The sequence below is a fragment of the Capricornis sumatraensis genome, chromosome 9, assembly GCF_032405125.1.
Source record: "Capricornis sumatraensis isolate serow.1 chromosome 9, serow.2, whole genome shotgun sequence".
In the NCBI taxonomy this organism is placed as follows: Eukaryota; Metazoa; Chordata; class Mammalia; order Artiodactyla; family Bovidae; genus Capricornis; species Capricornis sumatraensis.
Genome location: NC_091077.1, coordinates 14,294,840 through 14,322,429, shown reverse-complemented (window position 1 = coordinate 14,322,429; position 27,590 = coordinate 14,294,840). Strand labels below are relative to the sequence as shown.

Here is a 27,590-nt window from a genome sequence, read left to right as displayed (position 1 = left end):
AGCTTTCTTTACAGTCCAACTCTCACATCCATACATGACCACTGGAAAAACCATAGGTTTGGCTAGACGGACCTTTGTTGGCAAAGTAATGTCTTTGCTTTTTAATATGCTATCTAGGTTGGTCGTAACTTTCCTTCCAAGGAGTAAGTGTGTTTTAATTTCATGGCTGCAATCACCATCTGCAGTGATTTTGGAGCCCAAAGAAATAGTCTGACACAGTTTCCCCATCTATTTCCTATGAAGTGATGGGACCAGATGCCATGGTCTTCATTTTCTGAATGTTGAGCTTTAAGCCAACTTGCTCACTCTCCTCTTGCACTTTCATCAAGAGGCTTTTTAGTTCTTCTTCACGTTCTGCCATAAGGGCGGTGTCATCTGCATATCTGAGCTTATTGATATTTCTCCTGGCAATCTTGATTCCAGCTTGTGCTTCTTCCAGCCCAGCGTTTCTCATGATGGACTCTGCATAGAAGTTAAATAAGCAAGGTGACAATATACAGCCTTGACATACTCCTTTTCCTGTTTGGAACCAGTCTGTTGTTCCATGTCCAGTTCAAACTGTTGCTTCCTGACCTGCATATAGGTTTCTCAAGAGGCAGGTCAGGTGGTCTGGTATTGCCATCTCTTTCAGAATTTTCCAGTTTATTGTGATCCACACAGTCAAAGGCTTTGGCATAGTCAATAAAGTAGAAATAGATGTGTTTCTGGAACTCTCTTGCTTTTTCCATGATCCAGCGGATGTTGGCAATTTGATCTCTGGTTCCTCTGCCTTTTCTAAAACCAGCTTGAACATCTGGAAGTTCACGGTTCACATATTGCTGAAGCCTGGCTTGGAGAATTTTGAGCATTACTTTCCTAGCATGTGAGATGAGTGCAATTGTGAGGTTGTCTGAGCATTCTTTGGCATTTTCTTTCTTTGGGATTGGAATGAAAACTTACCTTCAGCTGTTTATTTAAAATGGGTATTTTAAATGAATTAGTAAACCAAACTCAGATTCTTAGAAAATGTTAGTTTTAAAAAACTACTAAAGTCAGATTGTAAATGGAGAAATGTAGCGTATGATAAAAGAGAATATAAAGAAACTGGCTAGCTGGTTATTTCCAAGACTTAGTACACTGAACAAAACATCTCACACAAAACATTATTCTTTGTGTGATGCACTGGGACTTCAAGGTTGTAAGGGGCTTTTCTCCATTTGTGGTGCAATAGCTTAGTTGCCCCACTGCATGTGAGATGCTTGTTTCCCACCCAGAGAATGGATCTGTGTCTCCTGAATCTCCTGCATTGCAAGGTGGATTCTTAACAATTGGACCACCAGGGTAGTCCCACAAAACAGTATTTTAAAATACCCACATGCAGGGTCACTTCTGTAGGCAGCCTGCTGGGGAGGTCAGTAGTCTCACAAGTACAGCTGCCTCAGTCATACAAAAACAGGAACTCCCTGTTCACAGGCAGGTACCAGAGGGTGACTCAAATGCAGTGGGTCATGCAAGGACAGTAGTGGACAGACATCACTGTCAGTGCTGGTGGGGAAAGGTGAACATTATTTAAAAAATGTTTTTTTAAATTGGAGAGTAATTGCTTTACAATGTTGTGTTGGTTTCTGCCATACAACATGAATCAGCCATAAGAATACCTATGTATCCTCCTTCTTGAACCTTCCTCCCAACACACACACCATCCTACCGCTCAGAACCAGGTTGAGCTCCTTGTGTTGTATAGCAACTTACCATTAGCTATCTGTTGTATATACGTCAGTGAGTGAGTTGCTCAGTAGTGTCTGACTAAGTGATTTTCCAAGTTGCTGAGTTGGGACCCCATGGACTGTAACCGATCAGGCTCTTCTGGCCCTGGAATTCTCTGGGCAAGGATATTGGAGTGGGTAGTTGTTCCCTTCTCCAGGAGATTTTCCCAACTCAGGGATCAAACCCAGGTCTCCCACGTTATAAGCAGATTCAAATACCGTTCTCTTAATTTGTCCCACCTCCTCCCTTTCAGCCTCGGCCCAAGTCTGTTCTCCAGGTCTGCATTTCTACGGCTTCCCTGCAAATAGGTTCACAAATATAATTTTTTAGGTTCCATACGTATGTGTTTGGAGAAGGAAATGGCAACCCATTCCAGTATTCCTGCGTGGAAAATCCTACGGACGAGAGCCGGGCAGGCTACAGTCCATGGGGTCACAAGAGTCAGACATGACTTAGCAACTAAACCACATACATAAGTATTAGTATGCAATCTTTGTTTTTCTCTTTTTGACTTACTTCACTCTGTGTAATAAGCTCTAGGTTCATCCAACTCACCAGAACTGACTCGAGGACATTGCTTGTATTGGTGAGCAATATTCAGTTGTACATATGTACCACAACTCCTTTATTCATTCATCTATCAAGGAACATAACGCTTGCTTCCCTGTCTCCTATTCACTGCAAACTGTGCTGCAATGAACACTGGGGTACATGTGTCATTTTCAGTTATGGTTTTCTCATGGTATATGCCCAGTAGTGGGATGCTGGGTCATGTTAGTTTTAGTCCTAGTTTTTAAAGAAATCTCCATACTGTTCTTCATAGTGGATGTATCAACTTACACTCCCACCAACAATATAAGAAGGTTCGCTTTTCTCCACACCTTCTCCAGCATTTACTGTTTTTAGATCTTTTAATGATGGGCATTCTGACCAATGTGAGGTGATACCTCATTGTAGACTTCATTTGTATTTCACTCATGAGTGATGTGGAGCATCTTTTCATGTGTTTGGGGGCCACCTCTATGTCTTTTTTAGAGAAATGTCTGTGTAGGTCTTCTGCTGATTTTTTGACTGGGTTGTTTCTCTGGTATTTGATCTGCCTAAGCTGCTTATATATTCTGTAGATTAACCCTTTTTCAATTGTTTCACTGCAATTGTTTTCTCCCATTCTGAGGGTTGTCTTTTCATCTTGTTTATAGCTTCCTTTCATGTGCTAGAACATTTAATTAGGTCCCACTTGTTTATTTTTGTTTTTATTTCTATTACGCTAGGAGGTGGGTCAAAGAGAGAATGCTGTCATTTATGTCAAAGAGTGTTCTGCCTATATTTTCCTCTAAGAATATTATAGTTTCTGGCCTTACATTTAGGTCTTTAATCCATTTTAAATTTCTTTTGTGTATGGTGTTAGGAAGTGTTCTAATTTCATTCTTTTACATGAGGCTGTCCAGTTTTTCCAGTACCACTTTTAAAAGAAGCTGTCTTTTCTCCATTGTATATTCTTGTGTCCTTTGTCCAAGAAAAGGTGCCCACAGGTGTGTGGGTTTACCTTTAGGCTTTATATCTTTTACCATTGGTCTATGTTTCTGTGCCAGGACCATACTCTCTTAATGACTGTAGCTTTGTAGTATAGTCTGAAGTCATGAAGGTTGATTGCTCCACCTCCACTCTTTCTCAAGACTGCTTTGGCTATTTGGGGTCTTTTGTGTTTCCAGACAAATAAAAAAAAATTTTTTTTTTTTCTAGTTCTGTGAAAAATGCCATCAGTATTGCACTGAATCTGTAGATATCACTGGATAGTACAGTCATTTTCAGAATATGGATTCTTCTAATAACTACATGATACATGTCTCCAACTCTTTGTGTTACCTTTGATTTCTTTCATCAGTATCTTATAATTTTCTGTACAGAGATCTTTTGTCTGCTTAGGTAGGTTTATTCCTTGGTATTTCATTCTTTGTGTTGCGATGGTGATGGAATTGTTTCCTTAGTATCTCTTATTTTTCAATGTTAGTGTACAAGAATGCAAGGGATTTCCACATATTAATTTTATTTCTTCCAACTTTGCTAAATTAATTGATTAGCTCTAGTGATTTTCTGGTGGCATCTTTAGAGTTTTATATGTATAGGTTATGTCATCTACAAAAAGAAAGGTGAGTCTTGACACACATCAGCCTGCAAGAAGTATTTCAAGGAAGAAGCCCCCACAAGACAGTGCTCTGCATTCCCAGCTCAGGGGAGCCCAGTAGCTCCTGGAACTGCCCTTGTAGATATCTGGGTTCCAATCTACCTGGCTGGTGCAAAGGCATCACCTCGCCTTTCATGCCACTGCAGGGACCTGGTGTGCAGGAGTCACCATGGGTTGAACTGTGTGTTTGTGTTGTGATCAGGAACTCTAGGCTTTGCTCTAGTGACAAGACATGATAGATTCAGGCAGAAGGAAATCCTGAACTAGTCTCCTTACTTTTTCCCTTACTACTGAGATACGAATGATAAAACTGATCCCCATATTCCTGAAGTTTATGGTGTTTTTCCAGCGTGCATACATTAGTGAATGCTAAAGGGTGAAGAATTGGTGAATAAATCCTTTCCCATGTTTATTACCCTCAAAAGGATTCTCTCCTGTGTTGATTTTGAAAATATTTAGTAGGGGACCTCCTTGGTTCTCCAGCGGTTAAGGCTCTACCTTCCAATACAGGGGGCATGTGTCACATCTCCAGTCGGAGAACTAAGGTTTCATATGCTGCACAGTGCAGTCAAATATTAAAAACAAAATGTTAAGACAGGAGTTGTCAGGAGCTGCGTTAGGCATTACTGACAAAATAGAGGCACAGCCCTAAACCCCCTCCCTTTTTTCTGTAGGCATGGACCTGGAATGAAGGAGTTAGGTTTTGTGATTCTGACTTGTTTTTTCCTTTCCTCGGCTGAGTTGACTGAGAGACTATTAAAGTGCTTACTGTTTTTGAGAGGAGCAGGAGAAGGCATAAAGCCTTCTGCAGCTGTGCTCAAAGAATAATTCATAATCACTGACATTTGTTCAAGGACTTTTACAAAAAAGTGTTCCAGGGTGAGCACAGAGACCACAGCTTGAGACCATGGGAGGGATTCCTATCTGAAGCCTATTTGTGAGAAAAGTGTTTATGGCAAAGGAGTTTGCTGAATTTAGGGCTTAGGAATAATTAAAATAGTTAGAAGCTAAAGATTTAAGGATTGCTGTAATGTTACAATATTCTACTATAGCTTATAGAAATTAGGGACTTTAGAGATATTAGCTAGAAGCCCTTTCTAAGAAATAGTGAACTCAGGATACTAGGGGCAAACAGGACTTAGAAACATAAGAAATAAACTGAGGAATGTGGTATGCAGCCCAGAAATTAGCATGAGTTACAGTGTATTCACAAGGACACATGAGAAAAAGTAGATAAGAGAATTGCTGAGGAAGGAACTCCTTTTGAGGGGCAACATTGATTTTTGGAGAAAAATAAATCTGGGTCAATGGGAACTAAAAATATCAAACCTCTGACCTAATGCTTTTGTAAAAGTATAAAAGAGAATCATAAGCTTGAAATAAACAGGCAGTCCAAGAAAACTGAGAGGGTGCCTCAGTTTCTCTCGCCAACACTGCCTACCCCTTCAGGTTGAATCCCTGGCTGCTGGAGCTGGACTCTGGCAAGGAGTAATCAGTAAGGGCTTTCCCACATATCATGTTCCAATGGCTTCTCTCCCAACGTCATTGTACATAGGAAGTCAGTATTGAGGAACATAAAAAGGTTTACCCACGTTCCTTACAAGAATATGGTTTCTCTCCAGTGTGTCTTCGCTTGTGCATGGTAACAGACAAAGAAGTGGTAAATGTTTTCCCACATATATTGCACTCAAAAGGCTTCTCTCCAGTGTGAGTTCTAAAATGTTTAGTAAGACGAGAAGAAACAGCAAAGGCCTTCCCACACTTGTCACACTTAAAAGGCTTCTCTCCAGTGTGAATTCTAAAATGTTTAGTAAGACAGGAGGAGTCAGCAAAGGCCTTCCCACATTTGTCACACTTATAAGGCTTCTCTCCAGTGTGTGTTGTCATATGTTGAGTAAGACCTGAGGCTCGAGTGAAGGTTTTCCCACATTTTTCACATTTAGCAGTCTTCTCCCCAGTATGAGACTGTAAATGTCTACGAAGAATAGAAGAAAACCCAAAGCCTTTCCCACATGTGTCACACTTATAAGGCTTCTCTCCAGTGTGTGTTCTCATATGCCGAGAAAGGTATGAGGATTGACTGAAGGTTTTCCCACATGTGTCACATTTAAATGGCTTTTCTCCAGTGTGAGTTTTCTTATGCTGAGAAAGGCCTGAAGACTGAACAAAGGTTTTCCCACATGTGTCACACTTAAAAGGCTTCTCTCCAGTGTGAGTTCTGAAGTGGTTACTAAGATATGAGTAAGCAGCAAAGGCCTTCCCACATTTGTCACACTTAAAAGGCTTCTCTCCAGTGTGTGTTCTCATATGCTGAGTAAGGTATGAGGTTTGAGTAAAAGTTGTCCCACATATGTCACACTTAAGAGGCTTTTCTCCAGTGTGTATTTTCATATGTTTAGTAAGGCATGAGGATTGAGTGAAGGTTTTCCCACATGTGTCACACTTAAAAGGCTTCTCTCCAGTGTGAGTGTTCATGTGTTCAATAAGGCGAGAGGAACCAGTGAAGGTTTTCCCACATTCTTGACATTTGTATAGTTTTATTCCAGTGTGAATTTGACCGTGAACATGAAGGTGTGAGGATGACCCAAAGGCTTTCCCACATTCCTTACATTTATACAGTTGCTCTCCAGTGTGAGTTTTCGTATGTCCAGTGAGGTCTGAGGATCGATGGAAGTCTTTCCCACATACCTTACACTTATAGGGCTGGTCTCTAGTGTGAGTTTTCATATGTCCAGTGAGGTTTGAGGATTGAGAGAAGTCTTTCCCACATTCCTTACATTTGTAGGGTTTTATTCCAGTGTGAATTCGACTGTGAACTTGAAGGTATGAGGAGGATACAAATGCTTTCCCACATCTCTTACATTTGTAGGGTTTTATTCCAGTGTGAATTCGTATGTGAATGCGTAGGTATGAGGATGATCCAAAGGCTTTTCCACACGTGTCACACTGAAAAGGCTTCTCTCCAGTGTGTGTTTTTATATGTCGTCTACGGCTTAGGGTTGCATTGGAGACTTTTCCAGAATCCTCATATATGTAATGTTTGTTAGCTGTGTGAGTTGGTACACGTCCATGGAGGCTTGTTGACTGAATGGAAGCTCTCCCACATTCATTCCAATTGTCATGTCTTTTTTTCTTCTGAGCTCTCACTCGTGCCTGAAGAAAAGACCCATTAGCAAAGGATTGCCCACAATCTCTGTGTTCTAAGGCTTTCTCTTGTATGCTAGATTGCCAGTACACAGTATCTGGAGTCAGCCTGATGGCTTTTCCACACTGATTAAACACGGAACATTTTTCTCCAGTAAAGGATTCATTGTGCAGAATAAGGAAGCTTTTTCCATAATGATCATATTCGTGAGAATTGCCTCCATTTTCAGTTCTCCTGTGTGTACTATGGTACAAGTAGTCACTGTCACTGAAGTCTTTCCGGCTGTGCTCACAGTCATACAGTTCCTGCCCACTGTGGCTTTGTGTCTGTGGAGAAATGGATGGATGATGATTCAAAGATCTCTCAGATTCATTAACTGATCCTACCCATCTCAAAACAGCAACATCATTACAGAGAGGATGATGATTTTTACCATCTCTGTTATATTCATACACTTCCTGCCCTGTTGATTTCTTTAAAGTTAAGTGATGAAATCCTTTTGACACAATGAGGTGCCATATATTCTAATCATAAAACAGTTCACTACAATTTCATTAATTGTTCTCAAAGTTAATTGTCTAATTATATACATGGGAATGATTCCTCGTGGGAAGTCTGCAGCAACTATTTTGAACCTTGGGTTAGGATATTCCCAAGTTGACCATAATTAGAATTTGTTGACTATCTGGGGTGAATGCCACTCAAATATCTATCACTAATGTTCATGCTGTATGGAAATCCCAATATTAACTAAAAGGAAAATAAATATTTTTTTATGAATGAAACTTACTGATCTTACCATTTGTACCCTATTTGATGTTTTTTCTGGCAAAATATCCTGCTGAATTCCCAAGTCATTGGATATAAGTTGCATTTCCCATTCTAAAGGAAAAGAGAATAACAAATTTAAGACTTTGTACAAAGAAGTGGATGTTAAAGGGGTTAAAAACAGTAAGGCTCATCTGTATAAGTTTCCAATTTGACATATCTTTTAATAAGGCAAGACAGACGTGAAGAATTTGACTATGACAAAAATTAAGCAAGAATATGTATATGTATTGAGTACTTGATTTAAAAGACGAGTCTATGGAGAGTAAAAAGGAAGAAAAGAGAATATTATTAGGGAAAGTTCTGGACAAAGAATATACATCAACATGATAAAACTAAGGGACTTCACTGGTGGGCCAGTGATTAAGAATCTGCCTACCAATGCAGAGGACACATGTGAGATCTCTGGTCCTGAAACTAATATGGCATGTGCTGTGGAAGAGCCAAGGCTATGTGCTACAACTGAGCCTGTGCTGTAGAGCCCAAGTGACACAACTAGTGAGTCTCAAGGCCCTAGAGCTCATTGTCTGCAACAAGAGAAACTACCCAATGAGAAGCCTGCACACCAAAAGTAGAGTAGCCCCTGATCGCTGCAACTGGAGAAAGCCTGCACGCAGCAACAAAGAGCCTATATTCAGCACCCCAACTCCTCCAAAAAATATATATATAACTAACACAGAAAGAAAAGGCTATTTTGTGAGATCACAGGAAAGTCTGATTAAATGTATGTTTATATGAGAAGTTCAAGAAGTCACAGAACATTAGAAACCAATGTCCTCAGCCTTCTGAGAGAAAGCCCATTTCAATAAGCTTCCTTCTTATAAATTCAAAACACACTGAAATTGAATTGACATGGGAAGTTCTTTATAATTGCTCACCTTGGAGGATTCCTCTCTCCACAGTTTTTAATACATCTTGTTCCAACCAAGAGACTAAAGTGGGTTTGAATGCCTGATATCCTGTTCATGAAGAAAGATGTATTAATGAAAAAGTCCCTGTCAAACATGACAAACCTTCCCATGAATCAGGTCCTATATCTAATCAAATCATTAGAACGAATGTGGTAATAATTTTTAAAGAGAGAAAAAGGCAAACAGCTCCTGTTTCTGTGGGTCAAAGAGATTGTATCTGTGGTCAGTGAAAAACATATTCAGACCTATGTGAACATTTACAAAGCATTGAGAATGTTGTTAAACGGGAAATGAAGTAAATGTAAAAGAGATGTCTGGCCTCATGGAGAAGCTGCTAAACTAGTGGTTGCCAAATGCTGGTTTCAAGAATCATGCCCACTGCCTGTTAAAACAGATAACTGGGCCGAAATTTCAAAGTTTCATTCACTATGCCAAAGGTGAACTCTTCAGAATGCGTATTTCAAACAAGAGTCATGATAATGCTGTTAGTTCTCAAAGCGCATTGTTACAGAAAGTATACTGGAGTAAAACTCATTCCTTAGATACGAGTGTCTACTAGTTTCCATTGTGTTCAGATTGGCATCACCCATCTTGGAACACAGAAGGTACAGCACATATATGTCCGCTCCCTAAGAGTGTACTGGAATGATGGCCGCCTTACCTGCTGTGGTCAGGTTCTTGTAGTTTTCCAGCATCACATTTCTATATAGCTTTCTTTGAAAGGGGTTCAGTAAAGTCCACTCTTCCTGGGTGAAGTACACAGCCACATCAGCAAAGGTCACTGAGTCCTAAACCATCGCACACAAAGTAGTTTCAGTAAAGTAAGATCTCCAACAATGTACAGTGGAGAATGAGGAAGGGAGCCCCAATATCAACAGAGGGCCTCAAAGTCCCTCTTCATCTCTCCCAGGACGCAATGGTCCTAGCTTTCCTTTTTAGCTACACCCACTCATGATTGATATGGAACCAATAACACAATCCTAAACAAATTACACATACTTGGGCAAGCTAATAAATAAGGTCACTAGGAAATATCTACCCTCATTCTGTACTATGTCAGAATAGTCAAAACACACGCGGCAGCAATCATGACATAATATCAGAAGGTAATTACTGAAATACTAAGATTATTCAGAGTAATCCCTCATCAATATGAGACCTTTCACATGGGGAGGAAATTCAAAAGGGACTCAGAGTGGCTTTATTTAATAAGCTGTGTACATAGCTCTAACCAGAAGGAAATGTTTCCATGTGATGCATGCAGTAGCTCACTCTGTATAACGATGCTCTGTCTTCTTACCTGAGAACAATCCCTCAAACACTCAGCTACCATCCTGTCTTGCCTCTATCTTTTCCTCAGGATCGCATAAAGGGTCCTTAGAAAGAAGACCTATGAGAAAAGAAAGAAGGCATGGGCATTTAGAGATGATCATAATTCCCACAATCACTGTATGAAAGTCATTCCATTCTAGTTCAAAATTCCTGAATATCCCTGCACACTCAGAAAATGTCACACTGAGAGGAAAGCAGGTGAAGTAGGACCCTGAGCTCACCTCCCCCTCAGGAACATAACAAAAATACATCTATGTGGAGCCCCTTCCCACTGAAAACAAAATGGAGACAGAATGATGTCCAAAACCAAGGCTGCAAAAATGATCCACAGAGTCAGGTAGGAAAGGGGGGGAATTGATATGGTTTTAGTGTTTGCTGCCAAGTAGAGTGCACACTTGAGGGTATGCAGCAGATCTGGACCCAGTACTGCATCTGAATAAGGTGAGTTAGGCCAGTGCTGGCACTTGTGGAGGTTGTGGATCAGGAGCTGTCTGTATACCTGACTGGCTTCCTAGACAGTCTCAGTGTGTGTCTGGCCCATAAAAACCCTCCTGTTCCAGCGTTGCTTCCTCCAAGGCAAAGGTACAGTTGCTGGGAGCAGAGAGAGTGCAAACATGGAGAGAACAGAACTGACTGAGAGGCAACACTCAGGGCTTCTGCTTCCAGGACCTTGGAACCAGACCTGGTTCCTGCTCCTGATGACAGGGTAGTGATAGCCACTGTGCACAGGAGAAAAACAACTCACACAGGGCTCTGGCTCTAGCCATTGTATCACCAGCACAACTTCCTAACAAGGACGCCCTGAGGAAAGACATATCTGTGCTGACCACATTTTATTTTTTGTTTTAAAGATTTATTTACTTATTTTTGGCTATGCTGGATCTTCTTTGCCATACTCAGTTACAGTGAACTGGGGCTACTCTGTAATTGTGCATGGGCTTTTCATTGGGTTGGCTTCTCTTGTTCTGTAGCACAGGCTCTAGGGTGAACGGACTTAGTAGTAGTTGCAGCATGTGGGCTCAGTAATTGCAGTACCCAGGCTCTAGAGCACAGGCTCAATAGTTACGGCACACAGTCTTAGTTGCTCTGTGGCATGTGGGATCTTCCTGGACCAGAGATCAAATCCATGTCCACTGCATTGGCAGGTGGACTCTTCACCACTGAGCCACCAAGGAAGCCTCTTTATTTTAATTTTTAAAGTCTTATTTCTTAAATTTTGCCCACGCCACACAGCTTGTGGGATCCGAGCTCCACTACCAGGGATCAAGCACTGTAGTGGAACGTGGAGCCTCAATCAAGGGACTGCCAAGGAATATTCTTCTCTGCTTAAATCCAGCTCTCCCACCAAAGCTACTGCACACAAAGACTGCATAGGGACCTACAAAAGGACATACCTTCAAAGATGAGATAGGTAAATGTTTCACTTAATTTCACAGAGACAGAGAAAGTAAAACAAAATAAGAAGATAAAGGAGTTTGTTTCAAACAAAAGAACAAGGATAAAACATAGATGAAACAACTAATTTAACACAGATAAATAATATACCAAACAATCAGTCTAAAGCATTAGTAAAAGAACTCCAGGGCTTCACCAGATGAAGCAAATGAAGATGAAATAGGCAGTCTATCTGAAAAAGAATTCAGTGTAATGATATTAAAGATGATACAAGACCTCAGAAATAATATGTGGGCATGGATAAAGAACAGAGGCACAAATTGAAAATGTACAAGAAACATTTAACAAGGACCTATAAGAGACAAAGAACAGACAATCAACAATGAAAAACATAAGAACTGAAATAAAAATACACTGGAGGGAACCAATAGCAGAATAACTAAGGCAGAAGAATGGATAAATGAGCTGGAAGATAGAATGGTGGAAATAACCAAAGCAGAGAAGAACAGAGAAAAAAGAAGGAAAAAGAAATGAGGACAGTCTTAAAGACTCTGGGACAAAATTAAATGCTCCAATATTCAAATGACAGGTGTTTCAGAAGAAAAAGAGGAAAAGGGTAGGAGAAAATATTTGAGGAGATTACAGTTGGAAACTTCCTTAGGGTGACGGGAAAGGAAATAGTCGCCCAAGTCCAGGAAGCCCAGAGTCTCTCATAAAGAAAAACCCCAAAAGAACCACACCAATATACATATTATTCAAGCTAACAACAATTAAACACAAAGAAAAACAATTAAAAGCAGCAAGGGAATGCTGGTGGAAAAGGAAACTGATACAGCCAAATGGAAAACAATATGGAGATTCCTTTAAAAATTAAGAATAAATCTACTATATGACTCAGAAATCTCACTACTAAATTATAGTATTTATTGCAGCAATATTTACAATAGCTAGAAAATGGAAGCAATCTAGATGTCCAGTGACAGATGAATGAATATAGCAATTATGGTACATTAATACAGTGGATTTTACCCAGCTATAAACAGGAGCAAGTCTGAGTCAGTTATAGTGGATGAACCTAGACTATCTTATACAGAGTGAAGTCAGAAAGAAAAATAAAAAACAAGAATCATATATTAAGGCATATACATGGAATGTAGCAAAATGGTACTTATGAACCTGGCAGAGAAGAAACTTGTGGACACAGAAGGGGAAGGTGAGGGTGGGCTGTATTCAGAAAGCAGCACTGACATATATACACTATCATGTGTAAAATATTAGTGGGAAGTTGCTTAATAACAAAGGGAGTCCAGTCTGGTGCTCTGTGATGACCAACAGGGGTGGGATGTGGGAAGGAGAGGGAGACTCAGGAGGGAGGTGATACATACATACATACATATGCATATATATGTGTGTATATATATACATACATACATATATGTAAACTTGTGACTGATTCTCAGTTATATGGCAGAAACCAACACAAAATGTAAAGCACAAGAATGCTAGGGCTTTCCAGGTCATTCAGTGGTAAAGAATCCATCTGCCAATGCAGGAGACATGGGTTCGAGCCCTTGATCAGGAATATTCCCTGGAAAAGGAAATGCCAACCCACGCCAGCATTCCTGCCTGGGAAATGTCATGGACCGAAGAGCCTGTTAGTTCATAGGGTCGCAAAGAGTTGGACATGACTTGGTGACTAACGAACAACAACAAATAAGAATGGTAACTGAACTGGAGAAAAGAATGAATGAACATAGTCAAAGTTGTAACAAGGAACATAAACAATAAAAAAGAACCAGTCAGATGTGAAGAATAAAATAACTGAAATAAAAAACACGCTGCTGCTGCTGCTGTGTCGCTTCAGTAGTGTCCGACTCTGTGTGACCCCATAGACGGCAGCCCACCAGGCTTCCCCATCCCTGGGATTCTCCAGGCCAGAACACTGGAGTGGGGTGCCATTTCCTTCTCCAATGCATGAAAGTGAAAAGTGAAAGTGAAGTCGCTCAGTCGTGTCCGACTGTTCGCGACCCCATGGACTGCAGCCTACCAGGCTCCTCCATCCATGGGATTTTCCAGGCAAGAGTACTGGAGTGGGGTGTCATTGCCTTCTCCGAAAAAACATGCTTGAAAGTACTAACATCAGATCAGGGGGCACAGGAGAGTGCACAACTGATATGGAAGATAGAATAACAAAAATCACCCAATCAGAAAAACAGAAAGAGAAAACAAAATTTAAAAATGAGAACAGTAAGGCAATACCCTGGCAGACTAGTGGTTAGGACTCAGTGCTTTCACTAAGGGGGTCCTGGGTTTGATTCCCCATCGAGAAATTAAGATCCTGCAAACTGTGTGTTGTGGTGGAAGAGAAAGGGACAGGTTAAGGAATCTCTGGTCTAATGTAAATGATTCTAACATTCTCATAATTGGGTCTCAGAAAAAGAGAGAAAAAGAGGGGAAAAATGTATTTGATAAAAATATGAACTCAAATCATGAGTTCCTGATTGCAAAATTTAGGCTTAAATTGAATAAAGCAGGGAAAACCACTAGGCCATTCAGGTATGACCTAAATCAAACCCATTATAAGTGAGGGTGACAAACAGATTCAAGGGATTATATCTGGTAGACAGAGTGCCTGAAGAACTATGGATGGAGGTTCATAATACTGTACAGGAGGCAGGGACCGAAACCATCCCAAAGAAAAAAATGCAAAAAGCCAACGTGATTGTCTGGAGCCAAAGCTTTACAAATAGCTGCGCAAAGAACAGAAACAAAAGGCAAAGAAGAGGAAAGATATATACCCAAATGAATGCACAATTCTAGAAAACCGCAAGGAGAGATAAGAAGGCCTGCTTAAATGAATAAAGCAAAGTTAATAGAGGAAAACAACAGAATGGGAAAGACTAGACATATCTTCAAGAAAATTAGACATATGAAGCATGTTCATGCAAGCACAGGTATGATAAAAGACAGAAACGGTATCATCAAACAGAACCAGGGAAGATTAAGAAAAGGTGGCAAAAATACAAAGACGACCTATTAAAAAAAAAGTATTAATGACACGGATAACCATGATGGTGTGCTCACTCACCTAGAGACAGACATCCTGGAGTGTGAAATCAAGTAGGCCTTAGGATGCAATACTACAAACAGAGCTAGTGGAGGTGATGGAATTCCAGCTGAGCTATTTAAAATCCTAAAAGATGATGCTGTTAAAGTGCTGCACTCAATACATCTGCAAATTTGGAAAACTCAGCAGTGGCCACAGGCCTGAAAAAGGACAGTTTTCCTTCCAATCTCAAAGAAGGGCAATGCCAAAAAATGTTCAAACTTCTGTACAATTGCACCCTTTTCACATATGCTGGAGAAGAAAATGGCAACCCACTCCAGTATTCTTGCCTAGACAATCCTGTGGATGGAGGAGCCTGGTGGGCTGCTGTCCATGGGGTCGCACAGAGTTGGACATGACTGCAGTGACTTAGCAGCAGCAGCACATATGCTAGTAAGGCTATGATAAAAAATCTTTCAAGCTAGGCTTCAACAATACATGAACCGAGAACTTCCTGATGTACAACCTGGGTTTAGAAAATGCAGAGGAACCAGAGATCAAATTGCCAACATTTATGGACCATAGGAAGGCAAGGGAGTTTCAGAAAATCATCTGCTTCTGCTTCATTAAGTATGCTAAAGCCTTTGACTGGGTGGATCACAACAAACTGTGGAAAATTCTTAATGAGTGAGAATACCAGACCACCTTAACTGTTCCTTGAGAAAGCTGTATGTAGATCAAAAAGCAAGTGAAACGGACAGGGAAGGGTGACTGGTTCAAAGTTGAGAAAGGAATACAAGAAGGCTGTATATTGTCACCTTGCTTATTTAATTTCAATGCAGAGTACATAATTTAAAATGCAAGATGGGATGAATCACAAGTGGGAATCAAGACTGCCAGGAGACATTATCAACAACCTCAAAAATGCAGATGATACCACTCTAACGACAGAACGTGAAGAGGAACTAAGGAGCTTCTTGATGAGGGTGAAAGAGGAGAGTAAAAAAGCTGGCTTAAAACTCAACATTAAAAAAACTAAGTCAATCATGGCATCTGTTCCCATCACTTTATGGCAAAAAGAAGGGGCGGAAAAGTAGAAGCAGAAACCATATTTTTATTATCTCCAAAATCACTGTGGATGGTGACTGCAGCCATGAAGTTAAAAGACGTTTGCTCCTTGGAAAAAAAACCTATGACAAACCTAGACAGCATATTAAACAGCAGAGACATCACTTGCCAACAAAGGTCTGTTTATTCAAAGTTGTTTTCCAGTAGTCATGTATGGATGTGTGAGTTGGATCACAAAGAAGACTCACTGCCAAAGTATTCATGCCTTTGAATTGTGGTTCTGGAGAAGATTTTTGAGAGTCCCTTGGAATACAAGGATATCAAACCAGTGGATCCTAAAGGAATCAACCCTGAATACTCATTGGAAAGACTGATGCTGAAGCTGAAGTTCCAATACCTTGGCCACCTGATGCAAAGAGCTGACTCACTAGAAAAAACCGTGATGCTGGGAAAGACTGAAGGCAAAAGCAGAAGGGGGTGTCAGAGATAAGATGGTTAGATAGCATCACTGACTCAAAGACATGAATTTCCCAGAGACAACTCTGGGAGATACTTAAGGACAGTGAAGACTGACGTGCTGCAGTCCACAGATCACAAAGTCAGACACGTCTTAGCAACTGAACAACAACAACAAGAATGACCGATAATTTCCCAAAATGGAAGAATGAAACAGATATCCAGCTACAGAAAGCACAGAGTCTCAAACAAGATGAACCCAGAGACACACACCAAAATATATCATAATTAAAATTCAAAAAGTAAACAGAGACTTCTAAAGGCAGTAAGAAAAAACAAGGAGTCATATACAAGGGACCCACTTAAGGCTACCAACTGATTTTTCTGCAGAAACCTTGCAAGACAGAGGGGCATATACTTTGAAAGTGCTAAAAGGGAAAAACCTACAAATTAAAGATACTCTACCCAGCAAGGTTATCATTCAAAATCAAAGGCAAAACAAAGAACTTTCAGGTAAGCAAAAACTAGAGGAGTTCATCAAATCTAAAACAACTCTAAGAGAAATAGTAAAGGGTCTTCTCTTAAGTGGAAAAGAAAAGGCTACAAGCAGAAGAATGTATAGGAAAGAAAAGTCCCATTAGTAAAGTAAATATATAGTAAAGCCTGTGCAACAACCATTTAAGTAAGCAAGTACAAAGATTAAAAGAAACTATAACTACAACAATCAAGTGTTAAACAAGAAATATAACATTAAAGACAAAAAACGTGCAATAAGGGAGAAATAACATAGAATATGCTTAAAATTAAATCACTATTAGTTTAAAACAAGCAGATCTAGTTACAGGTCAACATATGAATCCCAGAGTAATCACAAATTAGTAAAGCTAAAGACACACATACAGACTGAAAGTGAAAGGACAGAAAAATGATAGTCCATGCAAAGGCAAACAAACAAGAATTTGGAGTAGCAATACTCAGAGTAGACAAAGTAGACTTTAAGACAAAGTCTAAATAAAAGACAAAGGACATTATGTAATGATAAAGGCATTAACACAAGGGAATGTAACAGCTGTTAACATATGCATATTAATACAGGAGAAGCTAAATAAATAAAGTACGTATTTACAGACAGAAAGGGAGACATTGAGACTAATACAATAATAATAGGGAATTTTAATATCCAATTAGCATCAGTGGTGGAGAAGGCAATGGCAACCCACTCCAGTACTCGTGCCTGGAAAATCCCATGGATGGAGGAGCCTGGTAGGCTGCAGTCCATGGGGTCGCTATGAGTTGGACACAGCTGAGCGACTTCACTTTCACTTTTCATTTTCCTGCATTGGAGAAGGAAATGGCAACCCACTCCAGTGTTCTTGCCTGGAGAATCCCAGGGACAGTGGAGCCTGGTGGGCTGCCGTCTATGGGGTCGCACCGAGTCGGACACGACTGAAGTGGCTTAGCAGCAGCAGCAGCATCAGTGGACAGATCATCCAGACAGAAAGTCCAGAATAGAACAGTAGTCTTAAGACGCATTTGGCCACTTGGACTTAATAGATACCTACAGGATATTCCAACCCAAAACAGAGACATAAACATTCATCACAAGTGCACATGGAATGTTCTCCAAGACAGATGACATGTCTGCTCAACAAATTTAATGGACAGAGATAATATCAAATATATATATATTTTTTGACTACAATGCTGTGAAACAAAGAAATCAATTACAGAAAGAAAAATGGGAAAAGAACAAATATGTGGAGACCAAACAACATGTTACTACAAAATGAACAGGTCAACGAAGAAATTGGAAAATACCTCAAGACACATGAAAATAGAAACAAAATGTCCCTAAATTGATGGGGTGCAGCAGAAGTAGTCATGATGAGGGGATTTTATAATGATATAGGCCTATCTCAAGATGTTAAGAAAAATCTCAAGTATACAACCTAATTTACCATCCAAAGGAATTAGAAAAAGAACAAAGCCTTAAGTTAGCAGAAGGAAAGAAGTAATATACATCAGAGAGAAAATAAAATAGAGAACCCCACTCCCCCTACATTAGAAAAGATCAGTGAACCCAAAAGCAGGTCTTTTGAAAAGATAATTAGTGTTGATAAGGCTTTAGCCTGTCTCATTAAGGAAAAAAGAAGACCCAAATAAGCAAAATAAATAATGAAAGAGGAGAAATTATAACTGATTCCACACACAGAGAAATAATCAAAAGGGAATACTATGAGAAAAAAGAAAGTATACTGTAAAGTTATATGTCAATAAATTGAACAACTGGAAGAAATATGTATCTGGAATTACAAAACCTTTTGAAAACTGAATAGGAACCCATGGATAATCTAAGTAGACTGATTACTAATGCTGAAACTGAATCAGCAATCAAAATTGCCCCAATTAAAAGTCCAGGCAAGGCAACTGCACAGGAGAATTCTATCCCACATATAAAGAAGGCTGAATACATAAGCTTGTGCCACACAGCATATGGGATCCCAGTTCTCTGACCACCAGGGATTGAATCAGTGCCCTCTGCACTGAAATAGTCTTAAACACTGGACCACCAGGGAAGTCCCTTAATGTCTATTCCCCAAAACCAAAGAGGTGGAAATACTCCCAAATTCTTTCTATGAGACCATGATTACCCTGATGCTAAAACCTGAAAGGGGCAGTATTAAAAAAAAATGGATTACAGGCCAATATTTCTTATGTATAGAGATACAAAAACTCTGCAAAATATTAGCAAATAGAATTCAACAGTCTACAAAATGGATTATTCATAATGATCAAGTGAGATTTATTCCAGGGATGAAAGAATGGTTCCAAATCTGATCATCAAGCAATGTCATACACTACATTAATAAAAGGATACTAAAAATCACAGATAATTTCAATTAATGCAGGAAAAACACTGAATAAATTCACCATCTATTCACAATAAAGACTCTCATCACAGTTGGTATGGAGGGAACACATCTCAACATAATGAAGGCCATTTATGACAAGCCCCAGCTAACATCAAACTCAATGGAATACAGAAAGCTTTTCATTTAAAATCAGAAGTAAGACAAGAATGCCCACTCTCATCACTTTTCTTTAATGCAGTATTGGATGTCCCAGCCACAGCTATCAGATGAGAGAAAGAAACAAAGGCATCCAGATTGGAAAGGAAGAAGTACAATTGCCACTCTTTGAAGATTACATGGTACTATATATAAAAAAACCCTAAAGTCACCATCAAAAAACTATTAGAACTAATAAATGAATTCAGTAAAGTGGCAGTATACAGGATTAATATAAAGAAATCGTTTCTTTTCTATACCATAATAATGAATTACCAGAGAAAGAAAGCAGAAAAAAGAAGTTCCTTTGAAAAAAAGAATTCAGTTTACTAGAAATAAATTTAACCAAAAAAAGACCTATACTCTGAAAACTATATAACAGTGTAGGAAATTGAAGATGATATTACAAAGAAGTGGAAAGATATCCTGTGCTCATGGACTGAAAGAGTCAATACAGTTAAAATTCCATACTACCCAAAGCAACCAGAAATTTAATGTAACCCGTAGGAAAGTACTCATGATATTTTTCACAGAACTAGAAAAAAAAATTCTTAAATTATTTTAAATTACTCTGAAGAGCCAAGGCAGTATAGACAACAAAGAACAAAGCTAGGGGTATCACAGTCATTGACTTTGAACTACACAAGTTTGTTTGTGTGTGTGTGCACAGTAGTGTTCAACTCTGCGATCCCATGGGCTTCTCTGTCCATGGGATATCCCAGGCAAGAATATTGGAGCGGGTTGCCATTTCCTTTCCCAGGGGATCTTCCCGACCCAGGAAGCGAACCTGTGTCTTGGTGTCTCCCTCACTGGCAGGCAGGTTCTACACTACACTACAAAGCTACAGCAATGAAAACCATATAAAACTGATACAAAAACAGACTCATAGATGAATGGAATAGTATAAAGAGCCAAAAAATAAACACACACACTTAGAGTCAACTAATCTCCTACAATGCAGTCAAAAATACACAATGTATAAAAGACAGTATGGCCAGCAAATGGTGCTGAAAACACTGGACAGCTCATGTAAAAGAATAAAATTGGAATGTTTTCACATACCATGTATGAAAAAAAGCTCAAAACGGATTAAAGACCTAAATACAAGACTAGAAACTTGGGCTTCCCTTGTAGCTCCATCAGTAAAGAATCTGCCTGCAAGGCAGGAGACCTGGGTTTGATTCCTGCGTTGGGAAGATAATCTGGATAAGGAAATGGCAACCCACTCCAGTATTCTTGCCTGGAGAATTCCATGGACAGAGGAGCCTGGCAGGCTACAGTCTATGGGGTCACAAGAGTCGGACACGACACAGTGACTAAACCACCACCAGAAACCATAAAACTCCTAGAAGAAAACATACACAGAACGCTCTTTGACATACATATTAGCAGAATGCTTTTGGCTCTGTCTCCTAAGGCAAAGAAAACAGAGGCAAAGATAAACAAATGGAAGTGAAGTAAATGTAAAAGCTTTTGTAAAGCAAAATAAACAATCAAAAAATGTAAAGAAAAAAAAAAGTAAAGACCATCTACTGAATGGCAGAAAATATCTGCAAATGATATGACCAATAATAGATTAAAGTACAAAATATGTAAATAGCTCATACAACTTAAGATTAAAAAAACCCCAAATAATCCTATTAAAAAAATGAACAGAAGACGTGAAAAGACATTTTTCCAAGGAATACACACAGATGGCCAACAGGTTCATGAGACGATTCTCAAGGTCACTTATCATTAGAGAAATGCAAATCAAAACTTCAGTGAGCTACCGCTTCACACAGAATGGTCATCAAAAAGATCACAAATAACAAATTTGGCCAGACTGTGAAGAAAGGGGAACACTGGTATTCTGCTGGTGGGAATGTAAATTGGTGCAGCCACTATGGAAAATAGTATGCGGATTCCTCAAGAAACTACACCATGATCTAGCAATTCCATTTCTTTGGGTGTATATCCAAAGAAAACGAAAACAGCAATTTAAAAATATACATGCACCCCAATGTTTATAGCAACGTTATTTACAGCAGGCAAGTTATGGAAGCAACCTAAGTGTCCATCAACACATGAATGGAAGGAAAAGATTCGAAAATGAAATATTATTCAGAGTCACTGGAAAAGATTCTGATGCTGGGAAAGATTGAGGGCAAGAGGAGAAGGGGGCAGCAGAGGATAAGACGGTTGGATGGTATAACTGACTCAATGGATGCAAATTTGAGCAAACTCAAACAGATAAGGAAGCACAGGGAAGCTTCCACTGCAGAGGTCAGGGGTTCAATTCCTGTTGGGGTAATAAGATCGTGCATGCCTCCGGGAGATAATATCCCACATACACCATGGTGGGGACAAAAATATACATAAATAAATGATGATGGTAGTTTAGTGGCTAAGTCATGTCTGACACTTGCAGCGCCATGGACTGTAGCCCACCAGGCTCCTTTGTTTATGGGATTCTCCAACCAAGAGTCCTGGAATGAGTTGTCAATTCCTTTTCCAGAGGATCTTCCCCACCCAGGGATTGAACCCAGTCTCCTGCCTTGGAGGATTCTTTACTACTGAGTTACCAGAGAAGCCCCAAATAAATAAATATACACACAAATACACACTAAACAAGGGCTTTCTGTGATGTTCTTCCAGGGCTAATCCTCCAATATGGCTCAAATACAATTCCAAAAATTTCTTAGATTAATGTTTCGTGGACAGTTCAGTCCAGTTGCTCAGTCCTGTCCAACTGTTTGTGACCTCATGGATTGCAGCATGCCAGGCCTCCCTGTCCAGCACCAACTCTTGGAGCTTGCTCAAACTCATGTCCATTGAGTCAGTGATGCTATCCAACCATCTCATCCTCTGTCGAACCCTTATCCTCTTGCCTTCAATCTTTCCCAGCATCAGGGTCTTTTCCACTGAGTCAGTTCTTTGCATCAGGTGGCCAAAGTATGGGAGCTTCAGCATCAGTCCTTCCAATGAATATTCAGTGTTGATTTCCTTTAGGATGGACTGGTTTGATCTCCTTGTTGTCCAAGGGACTCTCAAGAGTCTTCATCAACACCACAGTTCAAAAGCATCAATTCTTCAGTGCTCAGCTTTCTTTATGGTCCAGCTCTCACATCCATCCATAATGACTACTGGAAAAACCATAGCTTTGATGACATGGACTTTTGTCAGTAAAGTCTGCTTTTTAATATGCTGTCTAGGTTGGTCATAACTTTTCTTCCAAGGAGCAAGTGTCTTTTAATTTCATGGCTGCAGTCACATCTACAGTGATTTTGGAGCCCAAGAAAATAAAGCCTGTCATTGTTTCCCCATCTATTTACCATGAAATGATGGGACTGGATGCCATGATCTTTGTTTTCTGAATGTTGAGTTTTAAGCAAGCTTCTTCACACTCCTTTTCCACTTTCATTAACAGGCTCTTTAGTTTCTCTTCACTTTCTGCCATAAGGGTGGTGTCATCTGCATATCTGAGATTATTGATATTTCTCCCAGCAATCTTGATTCCAGCTTGTGCTTCATCCAGTCCAGCATTTCACATGAAGTACTCTGCATGTAAGTTAAATAAGCAAGGTGACAATATACAGCCTTTTCCCAATTTGGAACCAGTCTGTTATTCCATGTCCAGTTCTAACTGTTGCTTCTTGACTTGCATACAGATTTCTCAGGAGGCAGGTAAGGTATTCCCATCTCTTTAAGAACTTTTCACAGTTTGTTGGGACCTACACAGGCAAACGCTTTCGTGTAGTCAGTAAAGCAGAAGTAGATGTTTTTCTTGAATTCCCCTGATTTTTCTACGATCCAATGGATGTTGGCAACTTGACTCTGGTTCCTCTGCCTTTTCTCAATCAGCTTGAACATCTGGAAGTTCTCAGTTCAGGTACTATTGAAGCCTAGCTTGGAGAATTTTGAGCATTACTTTACTAGCGTGTGAGATGAGTGCAATTGTGCTGTAGTTTGAGCATTCTCTGCATTGTCTTTTTTTGGGATTGGAATGAAAACTGACCTTTTCCAGTCCTGTGGCCACAGCTGAGTTTTCTAAGTTTGCTGGTATATTGAATGCAGCATCATCATCTTTAATAGCATCATCTTTTAGAATTTTAAACAGCTCAGCTGGAATTTCATCACCTCCACTAACTTTGTAGTAATGCTTCCTAAGACCCACTTGACCTCACATTCCAGGATATCTGGCTCTAGATGAGTGACCACACCATCATGGTTATCTGGGTCATGAAGACCTTTTTTGTATAGTTCTTCTTTGTATTCTTGCCCAGGGATAAACACACCCACCTTTGGTTACCTAATCTGTGACAAAGGGAAGAATATCTGATGAATAAAAAACAGACTTTTCAATAAGTGGTGCTGAGAAATCTGGATCAGTTCAGTTCAGTTGCTCAGTAGTGTCCGACTCTTTCTGACCCCATGAATCGCAGCACGCCAGGCCTCCCTGTCCATCACCATCTCCCGGAGTTCACTCAGACTCATGTCCATCGAGTCAGTGATGCCATCCAGCGATCTCATCCTCGGTCGCCCCCTTCTCCTCCTGCCCTCAATCCCTCCCAGCATCAAAGTCTTTTCCAATGAGTCAACTCTTCACATGAGGTGGCCAAAGTACTGGAGCTTCAGCTTTAGCATCATTCCTTCCAAAGAAATTCCAGGGTTGATCTCCTTCAGAATGGACTGGTTGGATCTCCTTGCAGTCCAAGGGACTCTCAAGAGTCTTCTCCAACACCACAGTTCAGAAGTATCAGTTCTTCGGTGCTCAGCCTTCTTCACAGTCCAACTCTCACATCCATACATGACCACAGGAAAAACCATAGCCTTGACTAGACGGACCTTAGTTGGCAAAGTAATGTGTCTGCTTTTGAATATACTATCTAAGTTGGTCATAACTTTTCTTCCAAGGAGTAAGCGTCTTTTAATTTCATGGCTGCAGTCACCATCTGCAGTGATTTTGGAGCCCCAAAAAATAAAGTCTGACATTCTTTCCACTGTTTCCCCATCTATTTGCCATGAAGTGATGGGACTGGATGCCATGATCTTCGTTTTCTGAACGTTGAGCTTTAAGCCAACTTTTTCACTCTCCTGTTTCACTTTCATCAAGAGGCTTTTCAGCTCCTCTTCACTTTCTGCCATAAGGGTGGTGTCATCTGCATATCTGAGGTTATTGATATTTCTCCTGGCAATCTTGATTCCAGCTTGTGTTTCTTCCAGTCCAGCGTTTCTCAGGATGTACTCTGCATAGAAGTTAAATAAGCAGGGTGACAATATACAGCCTTGACGTACTCCTTTTCCTATTTGGAACCAGTCTGTTGTTCCATGTCCAGTTCTAACTGTTGCTTCCTGACCTGCATACAGATTTCTCAAGAGGGAGGTTAGGTGGTCTGGTATTCCCATCTCTTTCAGAATTTTCCACAGTTGATTGTGATCCACACAGTCAAAGGCTTTGGCATAGTCAATAAAGCAGAAATAGATGTTTTTCTGGAACTCTCTTGCTTTTTCCATGATCCAGCGGATGTTGGCAATTTGATCTCTGTTTCCTCTGCCTTGTCTAAAACCAGCTTGAACATCAGGGAGTTCACGGTTCACATATTGCTGAAGCCTGGCTTGGAGAATTTTGAGCATTACTTTACTAGCATGTGAGATGAATGCAATTGTGCGGTACTTTGAGCATTCTTTTGCATTGCCTTTCTTTGGGCTTGGAATGAAAACTGGCCTTTTCCAGTCCTGTGGCCACTGCTGAGTTTTCCAAATTTGCTGGCATATTGAGTGCAGTACTTTCACAACATCATCTTTCAGGATTTGAAACAGCTCAACTGGAATTCCATCACCTCCACTAGCTTTGTTCATAGTGATGCTTTCTAAGGCCCACTTGACTTCACATTCCAAGATGTCTGGTTCTAGATTAGTGATCACATCATCATGATTATCTGGGTCGTGAAGATCTTTTTGTACAGTTCTTCTGTGTATTCTTGCCACCTCTTCTTAATATCTTCTGCTTCTGTTAGGTCCATACTATTTCTGTCCTTTAAGAATGAAATTAGAACACTTCCTAACACCCTACACAAAAATAAACTCAAAATGGATTAAAGCCCTAAACATAGGCCGAGGCACTATAAAATTCTTAGAGGAAAACAAAGGAGAAACACTCTTTGACATAAGTCATGATAAGATCTTTTTTGACCTACCTAGTACATTACTGAAAATTTAAGAAATTGAATGGGACCTAGTTAAACTTAAAAGACTTTTCAAAGCAAAGGAAACTATATAGAAGATAAAAAGGCAACCCTCCAACTGGGAGCAAAAAATTTTGTAAGAAAGGAATACAGAAGGGTTAGACTCCAAAATATACAGACAGGTTATGGAGCTCACTATCAAAAAAGAAAATCAAACAACCCAATCAACAAATGTGGCTTTCCCACATTTTTCACATTTGTAGGGTTTTAATCCAGAGTGAAATTTTTGTGACACTGAAGGCATAAGGAACATTTAAATTGATTACATAAAAAAGGACTCTCTCCAATGTGAGATTTTCAATGAGTCCTAATCTCAGATCTAACAAAAATGTCACCACAGTATTCACATGAAAACTTTCTATCATGGGTTTCGATATGTAAAGTAAGTAAAGAAGACAAGATGAAGGCTTTACCACATTCCTCATATTTATATGATTTTGTTCCAGTGTGAAAGATGAAACAATATACAGAGAAGTTTATTCACACAATAACAGATGCTAAAATAAATTATAGGAAGGTGCTGGGAAACAAGTTATTCTGAGGATCAGAATATCACCACACATAGGACTTTACTCTATAGGAAAGTCTACCTTTAAAATAGAAAACTCTGATGATTCCTAGTTTAAGCAAGTAGTCCTACTTAGCAACACAACCAAGGGATGTCCTAAATTTACATTTCCTGATGGAATCCAACTTGATGTACACAACATCACCTTCAAAATATGCATAAGAAATAACCAGTAGAATATACCAGGAGTTGGCACATTTTGGTCATAGGTGTATTTTTGTAAATAAAGTTCTTTGGATCACAGATATGCCCATTTGTTTCCCTAAGTCGACAGTATTATTCTGCTACTAAGGCAGAGTTGAGTAATTCCATACCTTATTGCTCGTGACACATCAAGCACTAACTATCTGGGCCTCCTCAGATAATAAGTTGGCCAGCCATGGCTCTCAACCAATTACCAACAGACAGAAACTACACGACATGAAGGAAAACTTAAACATGCTGTGAATATAAAACCACAAATGTAAAACTGTGACTTTTTTAAACAATGTGTGACTCCTCAAAGTGTCAATATAATGAACTTAATAGACAAACAACGGCAGGTGATTTCGGTTAAAAAAAAGACTAAAAGGCATTAACAGTTGTCACATATAAGCCCTGATTGGGTTCTAGATCCCCAAAGTACCAAAAACACATTTTGGAACCACGTGGAGAGGCCAATTTATTATAGTAGATACTTCAAAATATTATTTTTATCTTTCTTATGTGAAATAATGGAATTCTGATATTTAGTAGGATAATGCCCATACCTTTAGAAGAAGGTATTTCAGAGGCAAGTCATCATGTATGCGATTTATTTTCAACTTATTCTCAAACAGCTCACCACGGTGTATTTGTAAATCGAGGAGAGAATAAGCATGGAAAATACTGAAACTAAATGAAGCTACGACAACGAACAGTCACTGTACTGGAAGGTCACATTTTATTGAGGTTCTAGGCGTTACACAATCACATAATGTGGGGAAATATACATTTAATTCAAACAAGTTATTTACGGTTTCTCATTCTTGAACTTGTATCAAAAAGCCTCCACCGTATCTCCTGGAGACCCAGTTTGACTGTGGCTCGGGGGTGTGTGTGTGTGTGTGTGTGTGTGTGTGTGTGTGTGTGTGTGTGTGTGTGTGTGTGTGTGTGTGTGTGTGTGTGTGTGTGTGTGTGTGTGTGTGTGTGTGTGTGTGTGTGTGTGTGTGTGTGTGTGTGTGTGTGTGTGTTTTGAAAACAAGTTCTGCAAAGAGAAAGCCAAATTGTTTGGTGAAACATTATTTTTCATACAAAAGAAGCAGGCTTTTAAACCAACTCTCCCCAATACTCTGAGCAATAGAGCAGGGTAGCCAGGTTCTTAACACCCAGAGGACGTGGCGGACGGAGCAACGCACACTGGAAAAGCGGAAATTCTTTTCCTCGTGGACGAAAGTCACAAAGAACTCATTGGAGGCTTTCGAATAGGGGAGCACAGTGAATGTCGACACCCCGCAGACGCGCCCTCACAGCACTTACCACCCGACGGTGACTCAGATCCCGCGGACGCGAAAGGGGCCAGGCCTCTCTCAGGAGTCCCCTCGGAAGCCAGGCCCAACATGCTGTATAACGACCTCGGTGCATCCCAGAACCCTGC

At 39.9% G+C, this 27,590-nt stretch overlaps 1 protein-coding gene across 1 annotated transcript; it reads right to left on the bottom strand.

Moving 5' to 3' along the window:
* Positions 1-5,515: 5,515 nt before the first annotated feature.
* On the bottom strand, positions 5,516-27,581 carry LOC138085697 (zinc finger protein 26-like). Its single transcript, XM_068980199.1, has 6 exons — positions 27,473-27,581; positions 10,116-10,205; positions 9,477-9,603; positions 8,783-8,863; positions 7,876-7,958; positions 5,516-7,402 (listed from the first exon to the last, which is right to left on the bottom strand). Exons 2-6 carry the CDS (start codon positions 10,146-10,148, stop codon positions 5,516-5,518), a joined length of 2,211 nt encoding a protein of 736 aa, XP_068836300.1. The 5' UTR covers positions 10,149-10,205; positions 27,473-27,581.
* Between the last annotated feature and the right edge of the window lie 9 nt (positions 27,582-27,590).

Bases quoted from the DNA above. Each gene is read 5' to 3' on its own strand.
- LOC138085697 (XM_068980199.1), bottom strand. From the start codon at position 10,148: ATGGTAGCTGAGTGTTTGAGGGATTGTTCTCAG. The intron at 7,959-8,782 runs GTGAGCAATTAT...CTTTTCCTTTAG, and splicing joins GGAGAGAGGAATCCTCCAAG to AATGGGAAATGCAACTTATA. The intron at 7,403-7,875 runs GTAAGATCAGTA...ATTTCTCCACAG, and splicing joins CATCAAATAGGGTACAAATG to ACACAAAGCCACAGTGGGCA.